Genomic DNA, 25854 nt, shown 5'->3' on the forward strand with positions numbered 1-25854 from the left:
TTTTGGGATATTACTTGTATCTTTCACCATGAATATTGACGCAAAGTAATTATTCAGTTCCTCATCCAGGTCCTTGTTCACCACTATTATCTCTCCATCGTCATTTTCCAGTGGCCCAATGTCCACTTTTGCCTCTCTTTTGCCTTTTATATATCTAAACAAATTCTTACAGTTTTCCTTTGTATTATTGGCTAGCTTATCCTCTTACTTAATCTTCTCCCTCCTTTTTTTTTGTTGCCTCTGTTGGTCTTTGCAAGCTTTCTAATCCTCTGGTTTCCCACTGCCCTTCACCATATTATGCATTTTCTCTTTTGCTTTTTTGCTATCCCTGACTTCTGTAGTCAGCCATTATTGCCTCGTCCTCCCTGTACCATGCTTCTTTTTCGTCAGGATGAATCACTGCTGTGTCTGCTGAATTACTCCCAGAAACTCCTGCCATTGCTGTTCTACTGTATTTCCTGCCAGGCTCCTCTCCCAGTCAATTCTATCCAGCTCCTCCCTCACGCCTCTGTAGTTGCCTTTATTCAGCTGTAATACTATTACCTCTGATTCTATCTTCTCCCTCTCAAATTGCAGAAATAAATTCAATCATATTATGATCACTGCCTCCTAAGGATTCCTTCACCTCAAGGTCGCTTACTGAATCTGCTTCATTGCACAGCACTAAATCCAGTATTGTCTGTTGTCCAGTATTTGGAGGCCTTTACATAACTCCAGCTATGGTTGAATTTACCTTTATGGTTCCTCAATTCTACCCATACAGATTCTACAGCATCTGACCCTACTTCGTTTCTTACTATTGATTTAATTTCCAGGTTATCCATCAACCTTCTATGTGCTCGTGAAAGAAGTCTCAGCCTGTCCAGCCTCTCCTTATAACTCAAGCCATCTATTCCCAGCAACATACTGGCAAATCTCTTCTAAACTCTCTCCTGTTTAATAACAGCGTTTCTATTACAGGGTGAGCAGAAGTGGGCACAGTACACCAGAAGAGACTTCACCAAAGTCCTGTACAATCGCATCATAACCCCTCTACTCAAAGGTCTGAGCAATGAAGGCAAGCGTGCTAAACGATTTTTTAACCACTTTGTTTGCGTGTGACGCAAACTTCAAAGAATTATGTATCTGAAACCCTAGGTCTGTCTATTTTACAACATTACTCGAGGCCAGACTTTTAACTGTATAAATCCTGTCCTTGTTTTTTTTTAAAACCAAATGCAATACCTCACATTTATCCAAATTAAACTCAATCTGTCACTTGTCAGCCCATTGACCCAATTGATCAATAACTTTTTGTAGTCTTAGTTATCTTAGATAACTTCCTTCACTTTCGTCAAGTATCATGAGTAAATTTTACACTCATATGAAAAACTGGCATTAGCAATTAAAAATAAAATCAATATAAACATTGGGGATGCACAAAAGGGAAAAGCAAAAAGATAATATTTCTCATCTAATGCATTTAGTGGATACTGATAACCTTAGGTTGTTTAGCTGTGGGATTTACTCTTTCCTTTTATATTGTCACATTCCATTTGGGACAACGTGCTGATACTTGAGCTCTGCAACTCCCAGAGTTGTCACAAGTGTTAAAGATTTAATCAAATTACTTAATGTCTCCAACTTATCTGTTTGATGAACTCAGGTAAACAAAAATAAAACTGATTAGGTTTCTGTACTTAAGAAGAAACTACTATTTATTATAAAGAGATCAATTCTAGCTACAAGAAAACAAAATCTGAATTATCAACTTATAGTTCTGCTAGCTTAAGTTCTATCCCTTCCTAAACCTCAAGGTACAAGCAGGCTGAGAGAGAAATAAACATACAGCATTGTTAAGGCAAAAGGAATATTGGAGACTGACAGGTCAAGAGCACCAGCCTGTGGGAATTGGTGAATAATCAAAAAGAGTATTAGCCTTTTCTGTTTCTTCCAAGTCCTTTTGATCTCTATTTCCAGATCCTATTAGTTGTTCTCTTAAGACACAAGGTGACTGACATGTTAATTGATCAGCTTTTCAATTGCTGATTAGAGGCAAAGAGTTAATAGAAAATGGTGGGAGTGAATAACTAGCTATCCTTCGTTTTCACCATGTCACTGCAGAGAGGGGGAGAAATAGAAACACACTGTTTTACAGTCTGAAGGTTTCTGTCTTTCTATTGAACACACACACAAGCTGTTCATTTGCCCAGAAGCCAGAGAATTATTCTCATGCTGATGACTCCTGATCCACAAAACTGGGTTGTGACTGCACAAACCTGTCAGCAATCTGTCTCCAGGCAAATCTTGTTCTGCACAAAAATCCACGTGCATCATACATCATCGTCACTGCTTGAACAAAGCAACAGTGTAAACATAATTCACACCAAGTTCCAGTAACTTGTTTTTAAAACTGTTTCTTGTATAGAGTCATAGAAGACAGAAACAGACCCTATGGTCCAACCTGTCCATGTTGATCAAGTATTCTGAACTGATCTAGTCCCATTTGCCTGCAATTGACCCATATCACTCTAAACCTTTCCTACAATCCTTCTTCCATTTTTGTCCACAATCCAAAATAAAGAATAAAAAAAACTATAATCTTCAAATATGGGCAATACGGTACAGATTGCCATCAGAACAAGAAAAAATAAACAATATTCTAAATCCAGATGTGAAATTCAAGTCAACAGCTTTTAGACATCTCAAATTGCTGATGTTGCTCTTGAGAAACATTGGCCAAAACATAACTCATGACAATAGTTACAATAACGTTGCCCCTCCAAATAAACCAATGGGTATAGCACTTTGGCACAAAAACAGAAAATGCTGGAAAATTTCAGCAGGACTGGCAGCATCTGTGGAGAGAAAGCAGATTTAGCATTTCGGTTCCAGTGATCCATCTTCAGAAGGACATTTCCTTCTTTCAGTTTCTTTGGCACCTAGATTTAGTACAAAGTTAAACAGCTGTAGAAACCAGATGCAACTTAAATTAAGGCACACTGCTGAATCTGTACTAACAACACACCATAAAGCCCAATATGAATGACACCTGTGATGTACAGGGTGTGTTGTCTGAAGGGGTTGGTGGTAAAAGCAGATTCAACAGTAACTTTTTAAAAGCAAATTTTTAAAAACAAACAATTCATTCACAGCATGAGGATATTGCTAGTTATACCTATCACTAATTGCCCAGAGAACAATTAAGAGTCAACAACATTGCTGTGGGTCTGCAGTCACCTGTAGGGACAGATTAGGTAAGGATGGAAAGTATCTCCCCAAAATGTCACTCATCAGCAAGATTTTTTTCCCCTCTCCCAATGGACTCCCGGTCATCATTAGATTTTAATATCAGGTTTGTATTGCATGCAAGTTCCACTATCTGCCTTGGCCCCCAGAACATTACCTGGGTTTCTGGCTAATGCTCAGAAATAATACCATTCGGCTGTTGCTTCTGCAGCCTCTAATTGGATATGGAACTGAAAATATTTATTTTTCAGGACAATGGAAGATGAAACGAGTGAGTCTAACTGAATATCCCTTTAAAACAGTTGGCACGGCAATGGTGTCTCATATGGCTTCCTTCTGTGATGTATGATAATATGGTGCATCTGTGTCTGCCTGCTACAGCTAAGATTACACCACCAAATAAGCTTGAACGCTTGAGGTTTCGGAGACACCTAACTGTGGAATTCTGACAAAAGTGTTGCTTATAAGTTATCAGGTTTCAGGAGGTGCCCCAAAGGTTTTCCCACAAAAATTTCCAAACATGTAAACGAAGCACATGGAATACATGCTTATAAGTGAGGTTTTATAGCACTACTTATGCTCTGTTTCAACATGGACCTTTCTCCCATTCCATTCTACTTACTCATTAGTTCCCTCCGCTTGCTAATGGAAAAAGAGCGAGACTTACAGGCTATGCTTTCAAACAATAGAGTTCTTGTAATGGCCATGAAAGCGAAAAAAAATCAAAAAGAATCTTTCAAACGTCTTCCAAAGTTGGCTTATTTGAATTTGATATTCTGCTCTGCACTGCACAAACGTTGCAACTAACCTCTTTCTTAAGCTTATACTGTTTAAACAATATGCCAAAGTCAATAATTCAAGTGACAAAAGCATCAGCAAAGTCTTCAATGTATTTTTTATCAGCTCTGCTGGACATCAATAGATGTTGCCAGTCAACATCCACCACTGCAGTCAACAGTTTCAACAATGCAAGTCATTCCTACAATAATTGTAAAAGAAAAAGATAAGGCAGACATCCATTAATACAGAATTTAACAATTTCAAAATCCCAAAACATTTTACAACCAAAGGAGTATTTTGAAGAGTGGTCACTATTGAAACATACATATTTGGCAGCCAGTTTAGAACAATGCAAGCTCCCACAAACAATGTGATAATGAGTAGATGATCTGTTTTTATGATATTGGTTAGGATGCCAATGAGAATTTCCTGTTCCTCTTCCTTTTTGTTAGATTACTTAAAGTGTGGAAAGAGGCCCTTCGGCCCAACAAGTCCACACCGACCTGCCGAAGCGCAACCCACCCAGACCCATTCCCCTTCACCTGAAACTACGGGCAATTTAGCATGGCCAATTCTCCTAACCTGCACATTTTTGGACTGTGGAAGGAAACCGGAGCACACGGAGGAAACCCACGCAGACACAGGGAGAATGTGCAAACTCCACATAGTCACCTGAGGCGGGAATTGAACCCGGGTCTCTGACGCTGTGAGGCAGCAGTGCTAAACACTGTGCCATCGTGGTCCTGTCTAAGCCAGAGAACCTGTTCATCCGTCAAATGCCAGGTTTAGTGCCAAGTGCTGATGAAATCGTGAGTGCAGTTCTATGCAGTGTCGATCATGACCAACAGCAATTAATTTCACCTTCAGACTTTGCAGGAGTGGGAGCAGAAAGACCCAAGTTCCAGAGGTTAACTGACTCTAGTGCATTTACTCACTGGGCTGAAGAATATCACAACCAAGATTTAAAGTTATGATCTGTATAAATATGGTAATACTGGAGGATTTAAGTATTATTACTAATTTGGGTGCTTTGTTTTTAAATCAGCAACATTTGGCTAATGAAGAAATACTTTTAAACCAAAAGTGCAATAACAATGCATGCTGGAAGAAATGCATCATTTGACTCCTTGGTTAGCGCACTCACCTGTGTTAGTGAACTTAAATTATTAGTACCTTCAGCCTATAATCTAAACTGAAATTCTCTGCTCTACACTAAGCAAAGCTCTCCAAAATGACTGGAGAAGATCCTGAAGTAGACTTTTTAAGAATCGTAGGTGAATTCTCCCTAGTGTCCAAACCAACAATTAATTATCCTTTGAAACACTGGTTATTTAGTCATTGATACACTGGTATAAGTGATTGCTTGCTTACCACAGCAACTACACTTCAAGTGTAGCTGTCAATGTGCTGTTACATTTCCTGAAGTCATGGAAGGCACCACATAAATGCAAGTCTTTCTTTATTTCAATGCCCTAAGTCACTTGGCACATTAACCTAGCAAAGCCAATAACGCTGGGGATTCTATTTCGACTGTTTGCAATGCAGCTCAATGAAGATACTCCAATAATATTTTCACATGCTTGAAGATACTGAAATATCAGCAGAAGAATGATTGCGGTTCACTTTTGAAGCCAGCCTCATTGAAAAACTGGAATTTTCTCCTCCCATCAGAATCTGGAAAAATGCTGAACATGCAGATGTTCAATACACTTAGTAAGCACCATCAAACGAAGCATAAGCTCTGAACAAACAGAATTATAGACATCAAAACAAAAGCTGAGTATTGCGGTTGCTGGAAATCTAAAATCAAACCAGTAATTACTGTAAACTCAACAAACATCTGTGTACAGAAAAATGAAGTGCATATTTCAGGTTGTTGGAACAGTTTTGGCAAAAGGTCATCAACTTGAAACATGGACTCATTCTTTTTCCCTTCCTTGAAGATGCCTGAACCCATTCAGCATCTTTTGTTTTGTAGTTTTCATTTACAGGCACATAACTTTCAAGTTTGCTGCTAAGCCCCAATTCTGATCAAAAATGGATACCACAGATTTGCTTTCTTGCGGGGAAAGATATGCTGTTCAAAAAACAAACTGAGAAAGTCCAATATTACAAAAACTTGCAAGCTCTTTAATTTGTTGTTTACACTGCCTGCATAATTTAGCTACTTCCTGTCTTATCATTCCTAACAATTTCAGAAGACTGAAGCCATACAAGAGGATGAACTGAGAAATGATGTACAAGAGGCCAGCAAGTAAACTACTAGGACGCAGTCTTCTGCTTTGAGTAATGTGGTCACTCCTACAGCGCATCCTCCCCTGAGATACCACTCAACCTTGAAAGTTCACAGTGAGAGTAATAGAACCGTCATTTTACTCCAATGCAATCATTTGTCCATATACACAATTTGAACATTTTTAAAGTTGAGCAGCAACATTCAGCAGATGTTTGTGCACCAGATTTCAGCACTGGTCCAATTCACTTTGTTTTGTTCTAAATCAGTTTTGGACAGAAGGGGCAATTCCTATTTCTGCAAATGCACACATACATGCTGGCTGGATGCTGTTAGCCCCCATTTGTATTGAAGTACCAATAGTTAATACTTACCAAATAATTCGTCTTCCATCCCAACGGGACCAGACTGGGGAGTTTCGCCATTTTTCAAGCAGTTGTGGATATATGCTGCCTTCCATTTTGCATATTTCCTGTGTTGAACATTCTAACACAGAAGGCAAAAGAATAATAAAATCAATCATGGTGCACAGTTAAAGGAAAAAAAATGGACTCCATTAAAATCAACGTCAGTTACTGTAAAAAAAAAGTGACAAGACTTGTCATAAATAGCTGGCTCCTAATGACACACATCTCCTGAGCTGATCTTTACGGTGAGCATTAATTTTTGTTCACATTTTAGGATGAATATTGTATATGCAACTGCCAGTAAAAAAATCCTGTGACGATATTATTCATGCATCAACAGACCAGGATTTACTATGCGGCAGGCAATTATTTAATGGGTTAGACACCTTACGACCTATTTGCCCTTCCATTCGACCAAAAGTAAACAGGCTCAAACATTTGAACAAGCATTGCACTCAGAACAAATCTTTCAATTGTTTATTTTAAATGGCAATACTGGGTCATAAGATGCACATACACTGAAAAACTCAACATTGGATTTCGGCAGGCAAAGAAACTGGAGAGTTTAATTGTCTACAGGAGAATTAACATTAATATGGCACTCTTAACATAAGAAGATATCCCAAAGTTCCTTATTAGCTGAAAGAAAAATAGACATTTACAAATAATTTATTGAAACTGAAGTAATTTTGCTTGAGTTTAGTAACAGCAACAGCCTGTTCTGATCACTACAGCAGGTTTCCCAGATTTAGCAGAGGATGCCAGGATTAAATGAACTGCTGCAAGGTCATAGAGTACAGCATGGTAACAGACCCTTCAGCCCAACTCGTCCATGCTGACCAGATATCCTAAGCTGTATCCCCAGCTTGGGATAAAACCAAAGTTCTTTTTCTATAGTAGAAATAATGATTGGTTACTACATCAATGCCAATTTTTCTCTCAAGACTTTAGTCATATGCCACTGAGCATGTTGAGTGCCATCATTTGAGTGTTGGGTAAGCTGAGGCAGCAGATAAGAGAGTTAGAAATCAACATGCATGGTGGTTCGACCATGAGAACATTTTCAGTGCCAATTCTAGAGTAAGATTCTGATAGAAGTTTGGATCAAAACAGGTGGCAAAGTTACAATAATGGAGACAGTAAATCTGTAATGGAAAATACAAGGATAGAAGCTCAGTTTGAATGGACACCATTACTGCAAATAGTCTGATTCAACAAGAGAAGCTGGTCAGGGAAAGAGATGGAATCAATGAGAAGGGTAAGTAGCTTTGGGACGAAAAGAAACAAACTAATAACTTCAGTGGAAATATAGGAGAATAAGAATAGAAACCAAACATAGCAATAGTCATACTGTAATAAAGATTTCAAAATGGACAGCTCAACCAGAGAATTGGCGGTTCAAAAACTATACAAGTATGCTACATTGGGGTCCATTGTTGATACAGTGGCCAGGTTATCCAACCATTCACAGAAAATCCTATAATATAAATCAATGAGTTTTAACCTGGGAAGGAACTGCCTGAGCTTTTCAAAAGTACTTAACGGGAATGACCTCAACAATGCACTAAGCAGCCACCTGCATCTCTCTATTTTCCATCTGTCTTTCCAAAATACATAATGGCCTGAATTGGCAAATGTACAGTGCTAGCCTGCCAATCATTCCACACATTCATTTCACTTGCCCATGGGCTTTCATACGAGAACTAGCAGTGATTTGAAATGCACTTGGTATGATATGATTCTGTCATTTCTGTTTCTGGGGAAACAAGGCATGTAAAACAGCATTTCCCTGATGTCTGCAATTAACTGCATATATGCTTCCCAGTTTACTCATAATGAAGTGAATGCTAATTGCTTCACTACAATTTTTACCCTCAAAATCCAAGCCAACTGTTTAAAAGATAGCAAAATTATTTTCAATATAAGCCATGCACCCCACTTTATATAGCTGCAAATGTGTTGCTGGTAGTTCCTGATGAAGGGCTTATGCTCGAAACGTCGAATTCTCTATTCCTGAGATGCTGCCTAACCTGCTGTGCTTTGACCAGCAACACATTTGCAGCTGTGATCTCCAGCATCTGCAGACCTCATTTTTTACCCCCACTTTATATAGTTTTTATTTTTAAGATAAAAATGGTTTAAGATAGTCTTTTAATAATCACGCATTTAGTCTTGTTCCCACAGTTGACATCAGTTGATCAGTTCATTCCCAGAGTGAAACATAGCAAAGTGGGAACAAGCTAATCATTGGAAGGTAAGTATTCAGGAATTATCATCACCTTTGATACACAAGTTTCATTCTCCTGTGCTGAACAGCATTCAAGGGAGTTTGCTGCTTTGAACGCAGTGTGGCCAATAACACCATTACCTTAAACACATTAACGGTTTCCCACCTCTTTAGAATTGTTCAAGCAATGAAAGCTTTGTTGAGTTGGGCAGATTCCTAGGAAATCACAACAGGAACCTAAATATCTCCATATGCTACAATTTTACCCTTGGGAAGTGATACAAGACAGAAGCATTTCCCTTCCAAATGAGAGTATTTAAAAAGAAAGAATTAATGCTGCCATGATACACTTGGACATCAGAGATGGTGTTAAATGGCAATTTTTAGTATATCAATCATACATGGTGTCCCATGAAGGAACTTTGATGGCAGAACACCAATTTCTTGCCCTGAACTTTATGGTCCTGCTTAAGGAAATTGCCAGGGTGACATGCAATGATGGCACAGACTTTGACATCTGAACGGTCACCCAACGGGATAAAATGTGAACAGTTCAAGTGGTTCAAATGTTAGCTTAGAATATTCCAAAGAAATGAATGGTTTCTACTGTTCAGCAGCAGGCACAGTGCTTTGCACACTTCCTGCTCCATTTCGTTATATATGCTTTGCACAAATCCTTCAAATTGACAAAAACAGAAGAAAAATAGTTGAGAAATGCTGCTTTTCCTCATTGTTCACATCTAGTTTCTCAGCCGTGTACTTGAATTTGTACTGCCAGCCACATCTGCAAGTCAAACTGGTATTCAAAGTTTGTGAGAAGATTTGTTGCTCGGGGGTTCGGTGTTGTGGTTCTGTTTGCCGAGCTGGGAATTTTGTTGCAGACGTCACCTAGACAGGGGACGAAACGTCTGCAACACAAATTCCCAGCTTGGCAAACAGAACCACAACATCAAAGTGGTATAATGGAACACTATAAATAAAAGACCATAAGATACAGGAACAGATTAAGCCCATCGAGTCTGCCCCACCATTCAGAACATCTTCACCAAGCCACCTCAGAGTGAAGAGAAGACCCTCAAAAGTGAGATAAGCAGAAATTTCTTCAGCCACAGTGTGGTTAATCTGTGGAACTCATTGCTGCAGAAGGCTGTGAACGCCTAGTCATTCGATATACTTAAGACAAAGATAGATAGGCTCTGAGTTGGGCAAATTGCAAGGAAATCACAACAGGAACTTAAATATTTACATACTCTACAATTTCACCCTTGGGAAGTGACACATGACAGAAGCATTTCCCTTCCAGATGAGATTTACATAGAATAGCTTGTAAGTTTATTTAAAAAGACAGAATTAACTATACCCTGATAAACTGGTACAGAGATGGTGTTAAGTGGCACCTTTTAATATATTAATCAGACATTTACCATGGGACTAGAACTGCATCTTCCCAATCAAAAGGTTTAATACATGACTTATTACTGGCAAACTACTGCATTCTCATAACAAATCACAGTGACCCATAAAGTGATCACACTGCCAATTCTCTAAATCCAAAATCCTTGCTAAAAACATGTAATTTCTGCCAGACAATCAGACCAACCAACCATCAACAGTTTTTCATCATAAAATATTAAGTTTCTTCTATTCATTCATGAGATGTGGGCTGCACTGGTTGGGTCAGTATTTATCGTCCACCCCTAATAGGTATCTATACCTTCTTAAATGCTGCAGTTTATGTGGTATAGATACCATCTATAGTGTTGTGAAGGAGACCGACTCAACACAGACATCTTCTATAAACCGACTGACTCCCACAGCTACCTGGACTACACCTCCTCCCACCCTGCCCCCTGTAAAAACTCCATCCCATATTCCCAATTACTTCGTCTCCGCCGCATCTGCTCCCAGGAGGACCAGTTCCAATTCCGTACAGCCCAGATGGCCTCCTTCTTCAAGGACCGCAGATTCCCCCCAGACGTGATCGACGATGCCCTCCACCGCATCTCCTCCACTTCCCGCTCCTCCGCCCTTAAGCCCCGCCCCTCCAACCGCCACCAAGACAGAACCCCACTGGTTCTCACCTACCACCCCACCAACCTCCGTATACAGCGTATCATCCGCCGTCATTTCTGCCAACCCCAAACGGACCCCACCACCAGTGATATATTTCCCTCCCCTCCCCTATCAGCATTCCGCAAAGACCACTCCCTTCGTGACTCCCTCGTCAGGTCCACACCCCCCCCACCAACCCAACCTCCACTCCCGGCACCTTCCCCTGCAACCGCAGGAAATGCAAAACTTGCGCCCACACCTCCTCCCTTACTTCTCCCCAAGGGATCCTTCCATATCCACCACAAATTCACCTGCACCTCCACACACATCTATTGCATCCGCTGCACCCGATGTGGCCTCCTCTATATTGGGGAGACAGGCCGCCTACTTGCAGAATGCTTCAGGGAACACCTCTGGGATGCCCGAACCAACCAACCCAACCACCCCGTGGCTCAACACTTTAACTCTCCCTCCCACTCCACCGAAGACATGCAGGTCCTTGGACTCCTCCATTGCCAGAACATAACAACACGACGGTTGGAGGAAGAACGCCTCATCTTCCGCCTGGGAACCCTCCAGCCACAAGGGATGAACTCAGATTTCTCCAGTTTCCTCATTTCCCCTCCCCCCCACCTTGTCTCAGTCGATTCCCTTGAACTCAGCACCACCCTCCTAACCTGCAATCCTCTTCCTGACCTCTCCGCCCCCACCCCACTCTGGCCTATCACCTTTACCTTGACCTCCTTCCACCTATCACATCTCCATCGCCCCTCCCCCAAGTCCCTCCTCCCTACCTTTTATCTTAGCCTGCCTGGCACCCTCTCCTCATTCCTGATGAAGGGCTCTGGCCCGAAATGTCGAATTTCCTGTTCCTTGGATGCTGCCTAACCTGCTGTGCTTTAACCAGCAACACATTTTCAGCTTGTGGATATGATACCAATCAAGCAGGCTGCTTTACTCTGGGTGGCACCAAACTTCTGAGTATTGTTGGAGCTGCACTCATTTGCAGTGTACCTTTGTAGATGGTGCACAGTGATACTACAGTGCAGCAGGATCCTCGAGTCTTTACTACAATTAGTGCTCAATTATTTCTTGAAGAAACCAAATGCTTGTTGAGAACAGTCATGGCGTAGGTACAACGGGCTGTGTGGTCTCCATGTTTGATGCAGCAATCTTTCATTCAAACAGTGGCTGGAAAGGCTTTTTCAGCAGCACCTTGCAAACCTATAAAGCTTCCTCACCTGAAAGGAAAGGTACATGGGAACAGCAACACATCCAAGTCACAGACTGTCCTGTCATGGACGCAACAATTTCATCATCACAAGGTCAAAGGTCTGAAACTCCCTACCTAATAGAATATTGGGAGTAACTTTATCCCACAGGCTACAGCAATTCAAGGCACAAGAAGCTTAGATAACTGTTGTGCTATCAATAATTTATAAAAGTTGCACAAAGTAGGAAATTATGTTTGGAAAAGGATAAAGAGTCGGCAAAGGGATAGCAATAGGTTTAGTGAAGAGACAAAATTTCAGCAGTTGGAGTAAAATGTGGAAAATGTGAACTTGCCCACTTTGGCAGGACGAATATCAAAGCAATATATTAATTAAATGGAGGTGGATTAAAGAAATCTGAGGCACATATGTGCTTGGATATCTTGGTGTATGAATTCCAATATCTTAGAATGCAAGTGATTAGGAAAGCAACTGGAATTGTCAAGGGAATGGAAAATACAAGTAAGGATAGTTTGCTACAGTTGCAAAAGACACTGGCCAGACCATATTTACAGTGTTGTGCATAGTTTTATGGCAGAAATTTCCCATTTTCAGTTGTTTTGCTAAAGGAGATTTTTGATGTATCTGTCATGGTTCAGAATGATTTTTCACATGCAACCTTCCACTCTAAACTTTATTAATTAAGCAACCAGACGTCAGACACCTTTCTTGAGAAATCGCCTAGCCAGAGATATGAAAGTGCTTCCTACAGCTAGGACCTCCATGCTGCTAGTGCCATATTAAAAGCGCAGCTGTACACCACTTCAGACTGCAAGCCAGGAGCTGCCCCTCACACCATGACCTTGACTGTTATTACGAAGAACATGGCTTAAAGAAAATGAACTTAGAAGTCTTAGTGGACAGGACGGAAGAAAGAGCCCAGTTCTTTCTCCTGCACTAATCCATCAAACTAAGCCAACCTGACCCAAAAGTCAGCCCGGATCGGTGCTGTGTCCTGGGTGAAGCAGGGAGAAGGTCAAATCCTCTCCAAGGGTAAGTACCACCATCTTCTCTCTGCTACCTCACACTCACAGGGCCATTACTCACTCTAACTCTGCCATTACATGTGTCCTTCAACAAGACTCATGGATGACAACTCTCGCTATTGCATACATCATATCCACTCATGTAAATGACACACTTAAAGAGATGTGGAGGTGTTGGTGTTGGACTGGGATGGACAAAGTTAAAAATCACACAACACCAGGTTATAGTCCAGCACGTTTATTTGAAAGTATTAGCTTTCAGAGCGGTGCTCCTTCATCGGGTAGCTAGACTAGCTGGTGTTGTGATTTTTAATTTTGTCCATTTAGAGATAGCATTTTATGTATCTCTCATAAGTGCTTCATATACTATTCAATGCCTCACCAGCAAATACAATACCACTGGCAAACCTATCAGCCATTTTACGCAGAAAAACCTTTTGTAGATGAAGGATTTTGACAGCAATTAATCCTTTCATATCCAGATTAACTTAGAGAGCAATGCTGGCCAGTAAACTAACAGACCTCCTTACTGCTCTTTTAATAATGCTGTGGGATCATTAACAGCTATCTCAAGCAATGAAACAAGTAGATGAGGCATCTTATCTTAAAGACAACACCTCTGAAAATCGAGGATATCCTCACTGCAAAGTCAGGTAAAAATTGCCTGCTTAATTCCTGAAGTGGAACTCAAGGCCACAACTTTCTGCTCTCGTGGTGAGATTATTTATAAATGAGCTAAGATAATACAAAATTAATCAAGGGAATTGGACTCCAATCTAATCTAAATTATAACTACTTTGGATGCGAAATCATAACAATCTTTCCTCTTCCAGGGCCAAAAACCCTCACTTTCCTAAGTATTAAAAAGCACATGAGCCTAAACACGATAAAACTTAAAAGTCCAAACAAATACCTTCGCCTAAATCCAGAAAATCATATCTGCTATTCACTTGATACCCATGGTCAGGACAGACAATTAACATTCATCTGCACCTAACCAGTCGCAAAAATCCCAAACGGTGTGAAAATCACTTGCTTTCAGACATGCAACTGAAAAACATTAGGATGAAAGGATTTGATTTGTGATAATGTACAATGTAGTTCTTTTGTCTTCATTTAACACAAAGTGGTTCTTTGTTACTTAATGTTTCCACCACTTGTCATGAAGGCTTTAGTGCAGGGGGGATATTTACTTGAAAATAGCCCAGCAAACAACCAGTTGCATCAAAACTACTTGCCAACTCTGCCTTTCTAAAAATGGCTAAATTAAGTAATGCTGCTAGAATAAAGAAAGATGAGCTGCTCAAGCAAGTATTGAGATTTATTAGTTTTCGAAGATTTAAATCAGTTAAGCAAGTCTGTGGGCTTTTACAATACGCTTGTGTATAAATATACATCAATATGTTCACCTTGTGGCCTTATGTACTTGAATAATTCTGTTTTTGCATGCAGAAATGTGCAGGTTGTCCCAGGGTTAATTCAATGAGGAAACTTAGAAAATCTATCACATTTACCTGTGCAGTACAAAAAAAAAGTTATATTTATGAAGCACCTTCCATAAGGCCACAAGATATGGGAACAAAATTAGGCCATTCAACCCATCGGGTGTAGTTGACCATTCGGTCATGGCTGCTTAGTTTCTTAGCACCATTCCCCTCTTTCTCCCTGTAACCCTTGCTCCACCTACTGATCAAGAACTTATCTCTCTCTTATAATACACGCAATGACTTCATTTCCATAGCCCTCTGCAGCAATGAATTTCACAGATTCCCCACGCTCTGGCTGAAGAAATTCCTCAGCCCAGTACTAAAGGGTCAACCCTTCACTCTGAGGCTGTGCTCTCAAGTCCTAGTCTCTCCTATTAATGAAAACATCTTTTTCATATTATTCTACCAATTCTCTCAATATTCTGCAAGTTTCAATGAGATCTCCCTTACCCTTCTAAACTCAAAAGTCCAGAGTCAGAGACCTCAACTGCTCCTCATATGACAAACCCTTCATCCCCAGGATCATTCCTGTAAACCTTCTCCAATGCTAGTACATCCGTACTAATATGCAGAGCCCAAAACTCCCTGAAAGAAAAACATGAAACAAGATCAATTGCTGATACGAAAATATGCTTCCGATTTCACTCCTAATAATCAAGCTCTATTTTTAATATTATCCCCTCCTTTACAAAATTCATAAATTCAACACATTAATTTCTCTGCATTCTTCTAAACTCAAGGAATACTAGACTGGTTTATGCAATCAATCTTCATCATTTAACTATTTAAAGCACACTGGTATATTCTGCATGGCACGCAGTTCCTGAGATTAGGCACCCAAAACTGAATACAGTACTACAATCAGGATGTGGCCAAGAGTGCAAACTGAAACATTTCCTTATTTTTGAATCCTACAACCTTGAGACAAAGATTAATGTCTATTAGTCTAATTTATTATTTTTCGAAATAGCTTTTAGTGATTTGTAGGCATGAACGCCCAAATCTCTTTGCTCCTCTACAGCTTTGAGACTCTTATCATGAAGAGAATATTCCAGTTGACTTTCTCAGATTTTAAGTGGATGACATCACACTTTCCTATACTGAAATTCCATTTGTAATAGTTTTACTAACTCACTTAAATTTCCTCTATATTCCGTTGCAATTCTCTCCACCCACTCTCTCAAATTACTGTGCTTTAGTGTCACTTGCTGACTTGGATATGCTGCCCACCATTCTATATTCAAGCCACTATATTGCATGAAGAGCTGAAGCCATAGCCAAATCTCCTAGGAATACAACTTAGCACATCCCTTTCAGAGTATGAATGTGTTATTCCTAATACTCATCTTCAATTTCACAATAATTATTAGTTCAGATCACAAGATTATCCAGTGTGCTCTTGTTCTTGAGAATAACAGAGTCATAGTAAAGCTACAATGCAGATAACGGCCTTGCAACCCATTGTAATTGTGCTGCTGAATAAACTTGCTATCCATTCTAATCACACTGCCCCACATCTGACTTGTAACCTTGTAAGTTACATGCTTACAGTAGTAGGTTTAACTTTAGAGTCTAGTGTATTCACTATGTCTTTAAAGACATTGAAAACACGGTTAGTCAGATACAGGCTCAAGCAAAGGCTTTACGTTCAACCCTCCATTCAGGCATCAACAAATTCAATATGCAGTATGACGTCAAACACTTCTTCCGTCACCTCCATCTCCGAGCTTACTTTTTCAATCAAAACTCCTGCCAATCTTCCAAGGACCCCTTCTCCCACTTCCAACATACTCCACCCACCTGGACACCCCATGCTGACCTATCACCCGCCCTCGACCTCTTCATTTCCAACTGCCGCCAAGACATTGACCAATACAACCTGTCCACCCCTCTCCCCCACACCAATCTTTCACCCTCAATGCACAGCCCTCCACTCCATCTGCTCCAGCCCCAACCTCACCAGCAAACCAGTGGACAAGGGCAGGTGCAGTTGTAGTTTGGCACACACCGTTCCACCGCTGAAGCCAGGCACCAACTTGAAGACAACTCCTCCTACTGCTCCCTCAACCATGATCTGAGGCCCCCCATCACCAAAACATCATCTCCCAGACTGTACACAACCTCATCGCCTCCAGGGATCTCCCATCCACAACTTCGGACCTCATAGAATAGGGCAGTACTGGTCATGAACTACTTTCTACCCAAGATCCACAAGCCTGACTAACCTGGCTGACCTATTGTCTCAGCCTGCTCCTGCCCCACCGAATTCATCTCCACATACCTCGATACTGTCCTAAATCCTCTGGTTCAGGAACTCCCCACATACATTCAGAAACCACCCATGCCCTCCACCTCCTCCAAGACTTCAGTTTCCCTGGCCCCCAACGCCCCATCTTCACCATGGACATCCGCCACGATGAGGGCGCCCAAGCCTTCCATTTCTTCCTCTCCGGACATCATTACCAGTACCCTTCAACTGACACTCAATCGTTTGGCTGAACTGGTCATCATACTCAACAATCTCGCCTTCGAATCCTCCCACTTCCTCCAGATGAAAAGGGATAGTCATGGGCACAGGCATGGGTCCCAGCTATGCCTGTCTTTTTGTAGGCTATGTGAAACAATCTATCTTCCGCAGTTACACCGGGCACCACTCCTCACCTTTTCCTCCGCTACATTGATGACAGCATCGGCACCACCTCGTGCACTCACCAGGATGTTGAGCAGTGCATTAATTTCACCAACACATTCCATTCCAACCTTAAATTCACCTGGACCATCTCTGATACCTCCCTCCCCTTCCTGGACCTCTCCATCGCCATCAACGGTGACTGACTTAATAATGACATTTTCTACAAACCCACCGACTTCCACAGCTACCTGGATTACACCTCCTCCCAACCGATCTCCAACAAAAATGCTATCCCGTATTCCCAATTCTTCCGCCTCCTCTGTATCTGCTCCACCACAGAACACACCAATTAGCCTCCTCCTTTAAAAACCACAATTTTCCCCTCCCAAATCGTTGGTGAAGCCTTCCAGTGCATCTCACCCACGTCCCGCACCTCCACCTTCGAATCCCACCCCTCCAACCACAACAAGGACAGAACCATACAGGTCCTCACCTTCCACCCCACCCAACTTTGTACACATCGTATCATCCTCCGCCATTTCTGCCACCTTGAAATGGACCCCACCACCAGAAATATTTTTCCCTCCCCACCTCTATCCACTTTCCGTAATGACTATTCCCTCTGACTACCTCGTCAAGTCCACTTCCCCCGCCAACAACCCACCCTCCCCTCCCCTCCTGGCACCTTCCCCTGCCACCGCAAGAAATGCAAAACCTGCGCCCACATCTCTCCCCTCACCTCTGTCCAAGGTCCCAGTGGAGCCTTCCACATCTATCAAAGTTTCGCCTGTACTTCCACACATGTCATTTACTGCATCTGTTACTCCTGATGCGGTCGCTTCTACACTGGGGAGACAGGATGCCTACTCGCACAGCACTTTAGGAAACATCTCTGGGACACCCATAGCAATCAACCCCACCACCCCGTGACTGAACACTTCAACTCCCCCTCCCACTCCGCCAAGAACATGCAGGTCCCGGACCTCCTCCATCGCCACTGCTTACCACCCGATGCCTCGAGGAAGAACACCTCATGTTTTGCCTCAGGACCCTCCAACCCCATGGCACCAATGTGGATTTCATCAGTTTCCTATTTCCACCCCCACCTTACCCCAGTTCCAACCTTCCAGCTCAGCACCATTCTCATGACCTGTCCAATCGGTCCATCTTCCTTCCCACCTAGCTGCACCACCCTCCCCTCTGACCTATCACCTTCACCCCCACTTCCATCCATCTCAGCTACCTCCCCTGACCATTGATCTCTCCACCCCCAAAGCTCCCAGCCTCGTTCCTCATGAAGGGCTTTTGCCCAAAATGCCGATTTTCCTGCTCATTGGATGCTGCCTGACTTGCTGTGTTTTTCCAGCACCACACTCTTGACTCTAATCTCCAGCATCTGCAGTCCTCACTTTGGCCTAGATATTGCCTCAAGTCTCTTTGATCATTCACTGGTGTCCAAATGCTCAGTCAGTCTGTTTCAGATGATAGCCCCCCAGTAATTTACCCATACTGAGTTTTATCTACCAGAACAAGTTTGTACTGTGGTTATGTGACCACTAAACACTGACAGACTGCTCAATTTATTTCATACTGGGCAGAGCAACAGAGGGGGCTTCATCATACTTACACGGGCCACATTTTGAACGGATGATAACAACAGAACGAAACAGTATGTATTCAGTGTTGAAAAGAACAATAAGTTCAGAAATAAATGAAATAGTATTAACAGTTAAAATGAATCATCTGGGAAATCACTGAATTACAGCATAACAATGCACTTGATAGTATGACCATTTTTCAAGATCGACTTTGGCTAATAATTAGCTAAATGAAGCAGTGGTTTAGTTGGGTTAATTATCTACATTTCTATTTGGGACATGTGGTTTAAATAATTGAGACCCGCACTGCAGCTCAATAAGTGCTCCTTTCCTCCAGATGGCCAGCTTCAGCAAAACAAATTGGTTGATACGAAAATTCTGACACAACTCACTCATGGTAAACAAGCTTGAATCAAAAACAATCCTCTTCAGGGATACAAATTACTCACTGGAGAACTCAGAGGAAAAGCATCGATCAGAGAACTGGATTGCCTTGGCTCATTTTCAGGCCAAATGAAATACAAAGTTCTCTTAATAATCTTATGCATCTACTAAATTTATACAAGGATACGTAAACATCAATTTGACTTGGTAAAGAGCACATCCTGCTAATAACTTGCAACAAAATGAAGAAATGAATAACCTTGAATATGCCAAAACCTCAGTTGGGCCATTCTACTCTGGTTGAAAAATAGCCCAGTTTCCGAATGTTGGGAGACATGGGGGAGGATGACACAAGGAGTCTGCAGAGGGATACGGAACAAGTTGAATGTGAGGTTATGTGCTTTGGCAAGAAAGGTCGAGGAACTAAATATTTAAATGGTGAAAGACTGCAGAAAGCTGCAGCACAAAGGCAGCCGTCCTATGTCACAAAACATTGGCACTTAGGTTCAATAGGTAATAACGGAGGCAAGTTCAACGCGTAATAGGCAAGGTGCATGGAATATTCACCTTAACTTCAAACAGAATGGAATGCAAAACAGGGAAGTCTTGTTGAAACGATACAAAGCAATAGTTAGATAACACCTAGTTTTGAGTTTTGGTTTCATTGTCGAAGGAGAGATGCCCTTGTATGGGAAGTAGTCCACAGGCGGTTTGACTATGTCGATCCTAAGTCTTCCGAGGCCAAGTTGAGTAGCTTGGGCCTGTATTCATTGTAGTTAAGAAGAATGAGCAGCGAATATATTGAAACATATGAAGCTTTTAGGAGCTTCACAGGGTAGATGGGGAAAGGGCTGTTGCATGATTCCCTGTAATTCATTCTCTATCCAATCTCAGGTTCACAAGATTTAAAAACTAGAAGCAGCAGTAGGTCATTTAAGCTTTAAGCCCGCTCCGCCATTCAACAGGATCACAGCTGTTCTTCTTTCTCAACACTGTATTCCTGCATTCTCTCTATTGATCCCTGATGCATTCAATAACTAAACAGTTGTCTTTTTTGAACATACTCAGTGACTCAGCCTCCACAGCCTTCTATGGTTGTGAATTCCACAGGTTGACTGCCCTCTGAGTGAAGAAATAGTTCCTCGTCTCAGTCCCAAATGGCCTACCTATATTCTGAGATTGTGACCTGATTTGAGACTTTCCAACCAGAGGAAACATCCTCTCTACATCTGGTCTATGAATGCCTTTCATCCTTCTGAAGTCTAGTGAATACAGGCCTAGTCAAACCAATCTCCCCTCATACAGCAGTCCTGTCTTTCTTGGTATTAGTTGAGTGAACTTTTGCTGCATTCCTTCTGTAGGAAACATATTTCCTCAAGTTAGAAGACCAAAACTACACAAAATACTCCAAGTGTCTCACGTTCTATAACTGCAGTAAGATATCATTGTTTCTGAACTCAAAATGAAGGCCAATATCAGTTGCCTTAGAGTTATGATTAGATTACCTACAGTATGGAAACAGGCCCTTCGGCCCAACAAGTCCATACCGACCCTCCGAAGAGTAACCCACCCACACCGATTCCCCATAAGTACCCCGACTAATGCACTAACACTATGGGCAAATTGGCATGGCTAATTCACCTAACCTGCACATCTTTGGATTGTGGGAGGAAACTGGAGCATCTGGAGGAAACCCACGCAGACACAGAGAGAATGTGAAAACTCCACACAGATAGTCGCCTGAGGCTGGAATTGAACCCGGGTCCCTGTCGCTGTGAGGCAGCAGTGATAACCAATGAGCCACCGTGCCGTTATTTACCCCATTCTTGCCTGTCTACTTTGGCCACAACACAAGGACACCTAGATCCATTCGTATATCCACACTTCCTAATATATCACCATTTTTAATCATACATTACCATTCTAGTTTTTGACAGGCTTTTGAACAGGTTTTCAAGTTGCTTTTGTTCCAATGAAGAGTGCAGAAGGTCATGCTAGGAACAGCACCAGATATATGAACAAAATCAAGAGTTAACCTGTAACACCGGACTACCTGCATGGTAAACAATGTTAGCAGCAACTGATAAGTGGGATAAACAATTCCACAATAATTGGATGAGATCCAAGATCAGCAGTCCTGCCACCCCAGCATGAATGATCATGGATGATTAAATAACTCACTGCAGGAGAACACTCCACAAATATCCCTGTACGCATCAGCACAAAAGACAAAGTTGAAGTGGATGATCCTTCTCAGCTTCCTCCAAAGATGCCGAGAGCACTGATGCCAGTACACAGCCAATTCAATTCTCTCCAGAAAATATCAAGAAATAGCTGAAGGCACTGGATACTGAAAAAGCTATGGGCTCTGTTAGCATTCTGGCAATAGCACTGAAAACTCATGCTCCAGAACTTGCCATGTCTCTAGCCAAGCTGTTCCAATACGACTACAACAATGCCCTGCATAGAAAATTGCCTCGGGATGTCCTGTATACAAAAAAGCAAGGTAAATACAACTTGGCCTATTACTGCCTTATCGGTTTGGTCTCAAGGCACTATTCAAGAAATAATAGGGGTCATCAACAGTTTTATCACGTAGCAGTTGCTTTGTAAAAACCTTTTCACTGAAGCTCAGTCTAGGTTCTGCCAAGGTCACTCAGCTCCTGACCTCACTACAGCTTTTCTTGAAACGTGGACAATGGAGCTGAACTCCACAAGCGAGGTGGGAGTCACTGTCCTTATATCAAGGTGGCATTTGATCACGCTTGGCATTAAAGAGTTTGCTATAATCTAGAGTCAATGGGTATCAAGGAAGAAATACTCTATTGGTTAGAGTCATACGTGGCACTTACGGGGGATGGTTGTGGTAGTTGGAGGTCAGTCATCTCGGTTCGAGTACATCTCTGCATCAGTTCCTCAGTATAGTTCCCCTGGCCCAACCGTGTTCAGTTGCTTCATAAGATGCGAAGTAGGGATATTCACTATGGTTGCATAATGTTCTGTGTCATTTGCAATTCCTGAGGTACTGATGCAGTTCATGTCTAAATGCAGCAGAACCTGGACAATGTCTATGTTTGGGATGACAACAATTACAACATAAGACATAGCAGTAAAGTCTTTGAATGCAGAGCATTCAATGAGAACACGGCTGATAATCCTCAAATCCACTTTCCTGCCTTTTCCCCATAATGTATAATTGTCTTATTGATTAAATTCTATTGCAGCCTTGAATAAATCTAACAAATTAGCCTCAACAGCCCTCTGCGGGAACGAATTCCACAGATTTGCTACTCTGAGAGGAAATTCCTTCTCACCTCTGTTTTAAATGCATGACCCCTTCGTCTGGGATTATACCTTCTGGTCCTAGACTTTTCCCACAAGGGTAAATAATCTTTCTACATCTATCCTCTCAAGTCCGCTAAGAATCTAGCATGTTTCAATAGGTTTTCTCTCACTCTTTTAAATTCTAATACATACAGGACCAACCTACCTGATGTCTCCTCATAAAACAGTCAATCCGTACCTGGTATCAATCTAGTGAACCTTCTCTAGACAGTCTCAAATACCAGTATATCTTTCCAGGGATGAAGGGCCCAAGTCTGTTCATAGTCTGTCTAGTACCTTGTAGAGTTTAGAAAAGCTTCCCTATTTTTATGCTCCATTCCCTCTGAAATAAAGGTCTTCATTCCACTTGCCTTTCCTGTTAGCCACTGAGCTTGGATGCTATCTTTTTGAGACACATTATTGAGGACTCAGAAATCACTCCTGTTATGCACCTTTCTGCAGTCCTTTTCCATTTAAGGTCCTCTATTCTTCTTGCCAATGGGCATAGCATCACATTTTCCCCATTATTTTCTTCATAGCAAGTTTTTCCCACTCACTTTATCAGTTGCTATCCCCTCTGCAGATTCTGTTATCCTTACCAGCTGCCTTCGACTTGTCATCTGCAAAGTTGGCTGTAGTTCACCCACTTTCCTCATCCAAATTATTACAAGTATTAGAAATAATTGCAATCTCTGCACTGATAACTGTGACATTCCACTAGTTATAACTGCCATCTGGAAAATGCCCCTTTTATCCCAACTCTATTTTCTATTAGTTAGCCAATCATCTATCCAGGCTAATACACTACCTCCAATAACATGGATGCTTATCTTATAAAGTAGACAAGCAGGAGGTTGGGAGAACAGAGCAAGCCAGGCAGGATCAGGAGGTGGAAAAGTTGATGTTTTGGGTGTAACCCTTCTTCAGAAACGTTGACTTCTCCACCTCCTGATGCTCCTCATTTATCTATCCCGCTTGCTACCTCTTCAAAGGATTCCAGTAAAGTTGTCAGGCATGATTTCTTCTTCAAGTGGCGAGTAACATTTGTGCCAAACAATGACCATCACCAACAAAAGAAAATGCAACTATCACCCCTGACATTAAATGACATTACCATAGCTGAATTCCCTGCTATCAGCAGACCAACATCCTGGGGATTACCAGACCAGAAACTGAACTGGACTAGCCATATAAATACTATGGCTGCAAGAGCAGGTCTGAAACTAAAATTTCTGCTGCAAGTAACTGATCTTCTGACTCTTCATGTATTTGGCACAAGTCAGTGTACATGGAATACAGTACATGGAATACTCCCAATTGCTTGCATGAATGCACCTCCAACATCAGTCAAGAGACTTGACACCATCCAGGAGAAAGCAATCCACTTGACTGGAACCACATCCACGAACATTTGTGCTCTCCACCACTGATGCACAGTGGCAGCAGTCCGTGCCAACTATAAAACACTCCACAGGAATTCGGCAATGTTGCACAACACTTTCCAAACCAATAACCAATATAGTATACAATAACGCCACCACTTGGAAGTTCCTATCCAGTCCATTCACCATCTGGACTTGGGTCAAAATCCTAGAATTATCTCCTTAATAGCACCGTTGGTGCACATACAGAAATGGACAGCAACAATTGAAGTTAGCCTAACACTTTCCTTTCAAGAGCGACTAGGGGTGGATAATAAATGTTGGCTCAGCCAGTGAGACCACATGTCAAAACTCCTCAAAAAACTGAATCATATTTTTGAATTGCTGATCTATTGATAGTAAGAAAATTTTGAACATTGAGGCTTAATCTAGGAGGTAGCATAGAATTTAGGTAGACACTTATGCAATACTGACAGAAATATGGCACTATAACAACTGCTGTCATTTCAATGGGATGACAGATGGAAACTCCCTGCATTTGCTCTAATGACTTCAGGGAGGCAAAGATCTAGCAACAGAGATTAGCTCTCTCCGGTTTCTCAGCTAGTTGTCAGATCAATGGAAGGGTTTTGAGGAAGGGTCATATGACCTGAAATGTTAACTCTATTTTTTCTCCACAGATACCTCCAGATCTGCTGAGCTTTTTCAGTAATTTATGTTTTTGTTTCTGATTTACAGCATCCCATTTCGCTCATTTTTTAAGTTAGGTTGGATCAAAGCATCTGCTCTGCTTCTTCAAACCAGCAACAGATGCCAATCTTGGTTTAGTCGTAATGCTACCACCTCTTGAGTTAGAAAATTGGCATCCAACGCAGCAAATGTAACTCATTCTATGTGAAGGACTTTGAGATAATTGAAACAGCAGGCAAGACACTACTATCCTTGAGCTCGTTTTTAAATGGTAGAGAAACAGAAATAGCTCAATTCGAATATAATCACATCTCTCTTCCAGCGAGAATTACCCTTCAACCTCTTTAATAAACTCAATTACACATGGCCAGAGATGCTGATAGCACCTTTCAGGCTACTGTTAATACAGTCCTGATATCATTCCTGCCACACTCTTGCTGTGTGGATCAATATTATTGTAGGAATTTAGTGTTGCAGGAGTTTGGGATCCCTTGTTGCAAGACTAGTTTGCTTGCTTAAATGTTAACACTTGCACCTGGCTCAGGTTTTGCCTTGCAAAAAATGAATATTAATTTCTTTCCCTCAAAAAGCAATTATAGATAAGTATGAAAGAAACACTGTAATGTAGTGAATTGTGTTGAAAGATACTTTCCTGGGTTTTCAATAAACCACAGTAGGGCCCTACAACATAAAAACAAACATGTTCAGGTTAAAAAAAAAATCTATCATAAACATTCACCACGCAACATACATTGTACCCACTGAGTAATGTTACACTTTCAGCCCATTTTCCCCTCGTGACCTATTCGTAGACTCGACCTACTTAAAACATCCCAATGCAAGAATAATGCCTCTTTTGATATTGAACTTGTACCACAGCAGGACACTTGAACTTCAAAAGTGTTCATGGGTGAATGGCAGGCCATTTCAAAACCTCAAAATTTTAAAATGTTCCATTTACACCTCATGAAGGTATATTGGTGCTTGAACAACCAAATCCATTGAGCTGATCAATGTCATTGCGTCACTTATTTTAACTCCGTTCCATACAACATTAAACACCCAATGTTATATTTGGTTGCTTCACTTTTTCCTAACTGCTTACCTCTCTGTGGGTAAGGACACTTAGTGTCACAGCTGCTCATAGACAGCAGGCAGTGAGAGCTTATACTG

The 25854-nt window shown here is 41.5% G+C and overlaps 1 protein-coding gene across 1 annotated transcript in view; it reads right to left on the bottom strand.

The window, feature by feature from the left end:
• The window catches only part of vta1 (vesicle (multivesicular body) trafficking 1), a 171468-nt gene that overhangs the window by 44068 nt on the left and 101546 nt on the right, over positions 1-25854 (bottom strand). Inside the window, exon 5 of the mRNA XM_060831227.1 lies at positions 6616-6727. Within this exon, the coding sequence (XP_060687210.1) occupies positions 6616-6727 (112 nt within the window). The remainder of the gene's footprint in view (positions 1-6615; positions 6728-25854) is intronic.

This window comes from Hemiscyllium ocellatum, chromosome 10, assembly GCF_020745735.1.
Source record: "Hemiscyllium ocellatum isolate sHemOce1 chromosome 10, sHemOce1.pat.X.cur, whole genome shotgun sequence".
Taxonomy (NCBI): Eukaryota; Metazoa; Chordata; class Chondrichthyes; order Orectolobiformes; family Hemiscylliidae; genus Hemiscyllium; species Hemiscyllium ocellatum.